At 35.0% G+C, this 9891-nt stretch overlaps 1 protein-coding gene across 1 annotated transcript; it reads right to left on the bottom strand.

Moving 5' to 3' along the window:
• Positions 1 to 693: 693 nt before the first annotated feature.
• Positions 694 to 7318, bottom strand: LOC134265707 (alpha-amylase-like). Its single transcript, XM_062747927.1, has 8 exons — positions 7206 to 7318; positions 5717 to 5853; positions 4958 to 5109; positions 2664 to 3185; positions 2448 to 2566; positions 1621 to 1841; positions 1204 to 1534; positions 694 to 806 (listed from the first exon to the last, which is right to left on the bottom strand). The coding sequence occupies exons 1-8, from the start codon at positions 7246 to 7248 to the stop codon at positions 769 to 771; spliced, it is 1563 nt and encodes a 520-aa protein (XP_062603911.1). The 5' UTR covers positions 7249 to 7318; the 3' UTR covers positions 694 to 768.
• Between the last annotated feature and the right edge of the window lie 2573 nt (positions 7319 to 9891).

Genomic DNA, 9891 nt, shown 5'->3' with positions numbered 1-9891 from the left:
TATCATTGAGTCAAATGCCGACTGACGTTTTTTCATACTTATTGTTAATCCATTATTTATAAAAATCTGAATTAAAGACGAGTTTTCCCGTTATTTACTGATCATGACATGAAGCACTCGGCGGGTGTGACCGGTCAGCAGGGGATGCTCACTCCTCCATAGCACCTGATCCCACCTCTGATGTTTTGGAGATCCGTGTTTGCTTTGCTCCTATTTTGTATTGTTTATTGGACTTTTGGTCTTGAAAATAAGGCTAATTCTTTTCATTCCGAGATTCCCCCGTTCATCGAATTTATCCATCGTGTACTTTGTTTCATGTTTGAATAAACGTAAAAAATCGGTAAAAGATTAAGTGAGATCTATATAATAATTTCCTAACGTATCGTAGAAAATACGTCAGTCCATATTCGAATTATGGATAGGTCATTGTAGCATACGTTGGAACGAGATAATTTAATTTTCGTTTTCACGACATCAATTTTTCCTTGTATCTTTAAAAAAAAAACAATTACGTGTCCAAAATGTACCCACCATTGCATCGAACATAAAATGTTGGATTTTTTAAAGAGATTGTTAATGTCCTTGTATCATCATCTCATTTGTCAGTAGCCTGCCTTTAGTACGTAAAACATGCTCTTTGCATCTAACAATTTCAGAATTAGGTTTAGTATTCAATATATGGATTCTACTAATCGCAGAGACACATTTTTTTAAAAAATAGAAACTAGTTTTATTACAGAATATATTGTTTTATACATATTTCATGGCTTACGTTGTGACTTTCTTAGCGGATCCCTTTTTGGCACCTGCAAACAGAATACAAAAGTGTACATTTTTTAGTCATAAGTCTACAACATTATGCAGGACTTCGGAATATCAAGTATGAACTGTATGATCACAAGGAGACCACTAAGACCTCGCATGTTACAATACAAATATTAAGTATGGGTATTTTTAAAAGATTTTCGAAATTCTTGGACAACATACTAGTAGTTTCATCTTGCAATTAATTTTGTTTTATACTTCTGTAGATTCCTAACAGTGTTGTATGATATTCAGGTGACCGTTAAGACCCTTAAGCCTCTTGTTATAGAATACTGTCCAAAGAGGCAATATTCTTGATGAAAAATAGGTAATTTTGGGTTATTTATTTTCTGTGTGTTTATTTTTGATTGTTTTTCCTAAATGCAGTTTATTACTTGCCTATATGAATTGCAACAACAGGGTCATTGCTACTATGACTGATATGGAAGTGGGCGTGTCCATCACCTCCAACATGAACTTCATTCCCGGTACATCGTCCATTGTCGTAATTACCGGATATGACATCACAGTATGTACCCTGGGGTAAACCAGTTTGCAAGTTGACATTTATGTCCGATGTTCCCGCATTGATAATGATGAAACCTTTGTTTCCTCGAGAGAAAGCAATGGCGTAGTCCCCATTATCCCACCAATGTGACATCGTTGTTCCCATGACAACGTTACGGAAGGCGACCATATTGTAAATTTGACGCCATCTGTGCTCACATACCTAAATAATATTGTGCAATAAAATCAAGAAGCAAAAAATATTTAAGTATGGTAAAATTTTCCATCTGAAATCTTTGTTTCACTAACCCATCCATTTCCACACGAGTCATCGGAATGAATGGAGGGTCCCTTAATGCTCATGTCTCCATTATGAGGGGGACCCTGCCAGTTATTGCGATCCTCCCCACCATGGAAATCTCTGTTCCAGCTGTAGCTGCTCATCACCCGTGTAAAACCGTAAGGATGCGCCAACATGAACTCCGTTGCCATTTTGTAGGCACGTGGTTCGAAGAACGTTAAAACGCCACCTAGTGTGAGGTAAATCCAAAGCATTAAAAGGAATCCAAATTTCTTTTGATATTTTTCTCCACAGATTTTTAAATTACAGTATAGGCTTGGAAATATTTTTTTGCAAGATACGAAAAGGGTATTTTAACAATTTATAGCCAAAATTAGCGAATTTTGATATACTAATCAACTAGTATCTTCCGCGCACGGTGTATTAACGTTTTGACAGGCCACGTAAAAGAAATGGATGTTCAAGTAATTTTTTGTGGAATCCAGATAGAGCTACATGTATGTATTGTTCAACTATCACTCCATCAAGTTTGGGTCGAAAGGGCCACTACGCGGTAATGAGATGCCGATGGTCAGATGAGATGACAAGATGAAGCCATAGTAATAAGGCTATATGTCCTCTATGGTGTGCATGGTGCTTGCACCAAGGATGCTTTGTACCAAGTTTGGTTAAAATTGGCCTAGTGGTTCTTAAGAAGAAGCTGAAAATGTGAAAAGTTTACAGACGGACGGACAGCCAGACAGGCGGACGGACGGACTACGGGTGATCAGAAAAGCTCACTTGAGCTTTCAGCTCAGGTGAGCTAAAAATGACCTATAACTTTTCGTGTGTATACCTCCCCCGCCATGTCCTCTTTGGTTGTCATGGTTGTCGATAAATACAACAACGTCATTTGTATTTGGCATGCCCCAACTTTCGCCCCAACTTTTCAACCATTTTGCTTGATTATGGCGTCTATGAAAACAAGAAAATGCTGTAAAAATTGTTTTCTAGATCAGTTATAAAATTTAATTAATTTTCTTGTTAAGGAAGGAAAGAAATTTTATATCACCTGAACACATCAGCTAGTTTGATTCCGTAAATAAAGTTTGTAACTCTTGCAATCCCGGTATATTCACTCGCGCTTATGGCCTCGTGTCCCATATCAATCACTTCCTGATAAACAAAGGGCTTGGTTCCTGCGGGGAAAAAGGCCGTGTTCAAATCATGGAGTCTTCCAAAGACGGCCCGGAGATCGCCCGGCCACATGTGTTTGGCGGCATCTACTCGGAAGCCAGCTACTCCTAGGCTAATCAAGTGGTTAAGGTACCCCGCTACTTCATCCCGCACGTAATCTTTGGAAAGTTTCAAGTCCACAAGACTGACCAATCGACAGTTTCGTACTTCGTTGGGGTCGTTGTAGTTGTGGATGTTCCCGTCCCCTGTGTGACACTCGGAACCACTGTTGAAATCCCACGCAGAAAAGGGAACGCCGGGATAGCTCAATTTGTTCCCGTCCCAGTGAGATCCGCCCGTGCCTGTTCCCGTTCCCCCAGCGCCGGTCATGTGATTGATGACGACATCAGCGTAGATTCTGAAATCGTTTGATATTTTGGAGGAAAAAAGTTATCTTAATGTATATTAAATAATTTATTTAGAAATCTTCATGAGCAATTTTTCTTCTTCCGGATCCGCTATAAGGAATGAAGTCTCAATTAAAATATTTATTCATTTGTTGAGTGGTCAATGCCACTTTCAAACATAGCAATTCAATAAGCTTACGATATGAAGCTGTGATTATAAACTTGATCGTCACATATACAATGATGCTGTCGCAACCAAATTAAACTTGGTTGATACATGGAACGAACGATTTTTTTTTTATTCTCGACATCGAATGATCATGTTCACTCATATCAAATTTCTTTAAATTGTAATATTTTGTTTAGAAAGAAACCTATTAATTAAAATAAATATATAATTTAGCATGCCATTGGCGTTTTAATTTACAAAATACATTCAGTTGACTAAGTTAAGGATTAATACTTAACATTTATCGTAGTGAGAGTTATCTTTCTTATCAGACGGTTGATGAACCTTAAAACCCTCACAGCTACTGTAAAGTCGGTAACATTCTTTTTCTTCAGTACATTCTCTTACTTCATTAGACAAAAATGTTTTTTTTTCTTAAAGGTGAGAAAAGATCGATTTCTGGAGAGAAAGTGTATCAGTTATTTGGTAAACAAATTATTTTACGAGAACGTTTGTGTTTTCAGGGGAGCCTTTGCTTCTCGATTACTTGTAATACTTAAGTAATAATTAGAACAGTCCCTTCATTTATAGGATGGAAAAAAATAAACGTTCTGTGTACAATATTATTTAAAACTCTTTATCACCTCAAACGCTGAAGACTACGATTTGATTACGTTATTTTACCTCCTATCGTACTTGGACGCAAAATTAATATGAAAAAAAAAGTTTTTTAAAAACTTAACAATATTAACTAATTCGATTTTGTAGGTTGGTTCCTACCTCTTTCAGTGCTATTTTTTTCAAATATTATTACCTTTATTTGACTATACTGCAACAAAGGGGGAGGTGGGCTACCACCCTTTCAATGAAGATTTCAATAGTAAAAAGTTCTGTTAGAAAAGTGGGCTGGCCCTCCATAATGCTACGTGCCTGCTATAACCTTATTGCACTATTATTTGACTTTTTTGACATTCTTAACTATAATAACATTGCCCTTATTGTGGTACCATTATTTGACTTTTACGACATCCCTATCAAACATTGTTTTTATTGCACCATAATTTTACTTTCAAGATATTCTTACAAAATAACTGACATTAAAGCACCCTTATTTGAATTTCCCGACATTTTTACCTAACATTGTTCTCATTGCACCATTATTCAACTTTTCCAAAATTCTTACTTAAAACATGCATTGTCGTTACTGCACCACTATATGCCTTTTCCGAGATTTTTTTTAACCTAATATTGACCTTACTGCATCATTTGGACTTGCCCGACAGACATTCTTACCTAACATTGACCTTATTGCACCATTATTTGACTTTACTGACATTATTACCTGATATTGACCTTAATTTAAGCACCATTATTTGACCTGCGCGACGGACATTCTTACCTAAAGCATTGACCTTATTGCACCAATATTTGACTTGCCCGATAGACATTTTTACCTAATATTGACCTTACTGCATCATTTGGACCTGCCAGACGGACATTCTTACCTAAAGCATTGACCTTATTGCACCATTATTAGACTTCCCCGACAGACATTCTTACCTAATATTGACCTTACTGCACTATTTTTGTTACTTTCCCGACAGAATTTCTTACCTAACATTGACCTTATTGCACCTCTGTATCATGTCCCTGAGGTCAGCCTCGTTTCCACTTCTAGTCGTCAGCTTGTACGACACAGGTTGGTATCTCTCCCACCATGGTCTGTTGGGACTAGTGACTACTCGGTTCTCACTGGGCGGTGAAATCTGAAAGAAATTATATGTAGATAACGAACAGTATTCAAGCTCATAAGTCCATAAAACAATACAAAATAGGAGCAGAGCAAACACGGTTCTCCAAAACATCAGAGGTGGGATCAGGTGCCATGGAGGAGTGAGCAATTAAATTCGCCCCGATTTTAATTTAATGCATCGACTTGCGAGCAAAAGAGAGCTTGTTCCATCCATGCATATATAAATAAATGTAATATTTGGAAAATAAAATAACTCGACCACTGACCAAGTTTCGTGATGGACACTTAGTAGATGAGACAAACAAATATATGTACAGTAAAAACGCTTATAATGAAGACCCGAGAGACGAATTTTGGTTTGTTAAAAAACGCATTTCGTTAAATTCGTTTTTAGAAAAATATATTTTAAAGCCAGTGGGAATGGAAAAAACTTCGCTGTAAGCATCAATTCATTATCTGCGTGTTTGCTATAAGCATGGTTTACTGTACATAAATCATAATGAGTAACTCGATACTTTCTCTGGTGTTTACAGGGGATACGTTGTATATTTATCATGTCAATAATTTTTGGACATTTTAATCATGATTTTTGTTCGTTATGAAGCGAGGGTCTGGCGCACCTGTACTCCACAGTATCCACGAGGACCGAGAAAGCGCTCACACTCCGCAGCAATGTCGCTCCATTTCCACTCAAACAAATGTGTGATGGTGTGGCGGCCAGGGGCACAGGTCGGGTTACTCCACGTACCGCCCTGTACTGATAAAAAAAAGAAAAAATGGTAATGCAAGACCAACAGTAGAGCCATATGAGGCCATCTTTTAAAAATTGTTAAGTTGCCCTCTCCCGACCGACTTGCTAAAAATGGGCCGACTCAAAACTTTGTTCAGATCCAGGATGGAATTTAATTCTTTATTCCTTCCGAAAAGAAAATATTTGAGTAATTCAGTTCTGATTTTGAATTTTTCTTTGAAAAAAAAATTATCATCTTCCTGCACACCCACTTTTTTTTTTTTTTTTTTTTTTTTTTTTGAAAAACCTGAGTCGGGATAAGGCAAGCAAACATTAACTTGGCCACATGTTTCATTTCTTGAGGTAATTTTTTCAAGTATTGTTATTTTATCTTTCTTGGCAGTTTCGTACAAAAGAGCTTTGGAATGAAATTTTTGAATATTCAAATGTATAGTGAGAGAGAATAAAATGATTTTCTCTCTCTCTCTTTTTTTTTGAGACAATTAGCTAATAAAGGTGTTTGACACTGAGTAACTACAACTCGAGTCTGAATCTCAAAGAGAATCTCCACTGGAAACAAATCTGACAGTTTTAAAAATGGATGTTGAAGGGGCTTTTGAATTTCACTTATGCATACCTTTCTCTTGGTACCAACATTCTTGACTTCATGACCTTGACCTTAAAGTATGACCTACATTTGAAAAACTTTAACTTGACCATATTTTCTTGTGACAAATTCACTAAACCTCTCTTTGGATACCAACATTTTTTTATTTCTAGACCTTTACCTAACATTAAGACCTACTTTTGATAAACTTGACTTGCCTATACCTTTTGAAGTCTTGGAGCTTTGGTTTCAATACTTTTGACCTCATGACCTTAACCCGAGTGAATGACCTTAAATCAAAAGCTTTAACCTTAATTTTTATATTTTCTTAATATTTGTTGCTAGGGCGTTTATACACTTTTTATACCATTTCACTCATGCATGCCTTGTAACAAGACCTTTCCTTTGGTGTCGATATTTTTAAACCCTGACCTTGAAGTGTGACCTACATTTGAAAAACTAAAACCTTGACCTCGCGCTGTCTTGAGGTTGCATTATTGTTTCACAATAACATCTTGTTTGATATTTAGAATAATCCTCTGTCCTGAGTTGGAGGGGTAAATGCATAAATTCTCTGATTTAGTTTGTTTAATTACAGACGGGACACGGGGGGTGTTAGAGAATGTGCTTTTCATCGCTCATAATGCAGCGATTGACTTGGTGTTCATTTCTGACACTAAAAATGTACCAATACAAGGTATTAAATGAGAAAAGTTTTAAATAATTGAAGAAGAAAGTTTTCTTCTGATATATACGAGTAAAATTTACTCACCTAAACCAACAGACAGCAGTACTGGTAGTAACTCTTGGAACATTTTCACCGAACTGAATGCACTCGGTAAGTTCTTATCAGTCAATTTATGGAACTAGTAGCCAGGACCTAAACGTCACTCACTGCGTATGCGTATGCAGGTAGAGTTTCAACGCCTGTATACACAAGATAAATTTCAAAATCTTTGAATATACTTAGTATACTCCTGACAACACTGCAAGTTAAGATTTAAAGAAAAAAATAATAAATAGCATTTCTTTTGTTATTTCGTAATTTTGTTGACAATCGGTGCTACGCATCGTTTACCAATTGAATCAGGAGAAAATCCTTAGTTTATATTTATCATAAGACAAGGAATTCCAAAACGCAGTACCGCATGTGATCTTGACCACGTACAATGTCAGGTATTTACATATCCTGATATAATCATACAGAGTTTATTTTTAGAAATATATATCAAAAGTTTTTAGGATTTTACTAAAAAATAAATTACAATCCATTTTCGTATTCTGCCTCCGTGATCGAAGATTCGGGAGTATATAATTTTTGCAATGTCTGTCTGTCTGTCCGTCTGTCTGTTTAGTCGTTTGTCCGGAAAAAAAAACTTTAATACATGTAGTGTACAACATAACTTTTGATTGGTTGGGGCTATGGCTCTTATATTTCAAATGTTTATAGTCCTTGTGACAAGATCTTTCTTTGGTTACCAACATATTTGACCGCTTGACCTTTGATTTTGACCCAAATTTGCAAGAATTTACCGAACTGAAACTTTAGAAATTGATTTTTTTAACAAGTTAGCATAGATTTAATTTCTGCGAAAGGCGATAAATAATGTAAAACGTTTACAGTATTTATTCTTATCATATTGAATAGACAAGTGAAGTAAAAATCCCTAGCATTAACTATTCAGAAGTTATGGTCAAAGTTAGTTTGCTAATTTTTTACAAAAGTGGGCCAAACTTCAAGGTCAATGCCAAGAGGTCAAATTTGTTGGTACTTAAAGAGAGGTCTTTTCACAAAATATGCACATGTGAAATATGAAAGCCATAGCCCCATCCATTAAAAGGGTATGGGCAAGGTTAAATTTTTTCGGACAGACAACAGCTACACAGACGGACAGGGCAAAAAGTAGACACCCCTGGATATTCATTTACAGGGGCATAAAAATATAACAACTCCTACGCTACATTTCGTATGGCCTTCAATATCACTAACTCCCTGTCAACTCTGAAAAAGAAAAAGAATTCCAGATAATAAGTCGTTCAGTAAAAAACAATAATAAAATGATTTTAAGATAACATTATGAAAACATATTTTAGTAAAATATTAACTTTTCCGTGAATTTTGAGAATGGAGAAATATTAATATTATCTCAGAGCAGGGGATTGTCCACGCCTCATTGCAAAACACCATAAATCATTTCTAATTTTACATCCTGCCAAAACCATTGGTATCTAAGAATAGATTAAAAGTAATTGGATTTCTTTGAATACTAGTATGTAATATTTTTTTTTTAAATTTCATTTCAAAGAGTACAAATATCATATTTTATGAAACCGTTTCTAAGACTTCAAAGAACATTTTTTATTACATCGATATGCAAGAATTGAAAATTGATGAATGAAAAAAAAAATTCAAGCTTAATTTTGATACCCTTTGAATTAAATAAATTAAAGAGTTTTGCTCAGTCAATGTTTAAATCAAATCTATATATAATTATATGAAATGCTTAATTTTTTACATATTTTCCAATTTTTTATTTAATCTGAATAATTCAAATACTGTAAATTTTCCTAAATTCGAGGGAGGTTTTTTTTTCGTGTAACTACTCGAGATCGTCCACATGCAATTTTTCCTCGTATCTGTATCATTAATGCATATACTGAAAATCGTGAAAATTACTCCTCGCTTAAAAATATCAAATTCCTGTCTTAGGTAAATAAAGCTTTGCAAATATTTCTTATCTATGGTTAATCAAAACTCATCTGATTTTTAACAAACAAACATATATACATGTAGTTATCTATATTAAAAATTCTTAATGCTGTTTTTGATACCGGGTAATACGATGATTTACATACCTAAGATCTTCAATATTTTCCTCGCCCTTATTTCTCGGCGTCGTTGGATTTTGTACTTATAAGGTGGCTAAATCACTGTATTGACCTCAAAAAACGGCAAGAATTGTTTTATTATACGATCCAAATGACTACATTATTTAACCTCATTAAACAATCTATGACAACTTACATATATACTTGCCAGTAGTCCTACTGAACATTAGTTTCAACTTTACTTCATTTAAATAAGTCATCATATTTTCATAATAAATATTACATGATAACAGGATTCGAAGTTGCTACAACTTACTAGACTAGTATATTAATCCGTTTTCTTAATAAAGTACATTTGCCCTTGTTGTATGAGGTTTTTTTTCATGAAGTCCACAATGGTAATTAATTGTAATTAGCTTTTTTTTTTTGCTAAGATAAACATAATATAGGCATTGAACATCCGGGCGTAGGATTAGCCCCTCCACTTTCAAAAGTTACGTGCAGTATAGGTAAAAAAAAATTCACAGTTTTGGTAAAAGTTCAATGCTTTATTAACACAAGACAATTTAAGAATTTACCTGTTGATCAGGAGTAAACGAAATTTAAGGAAACTGCAATTGTTTATGGCC

Source organism: Saccostrea cucullata, unplaced genomic scaffold, assembly GCF_032062105.1.
Source record: "Saccostrea cucullata isolate Sc308-1 unplaced genomic scaffold, CSIRO_AGI_Scuc_v1 ctg280, whole genome shotgun sequence".
Taxonomy (NCBI): Eukaryota; Metazoa; Mollusca; class Bivalvia; order Ostreida; family Ostreidae; genus Saccostrea; species Saccostrea cuccullata.
The sequence above is the reverse complement of the archived record's forward strand: the minus strand, read 5'-3'. Positions and strand labels throughout refer to the sequence as shown.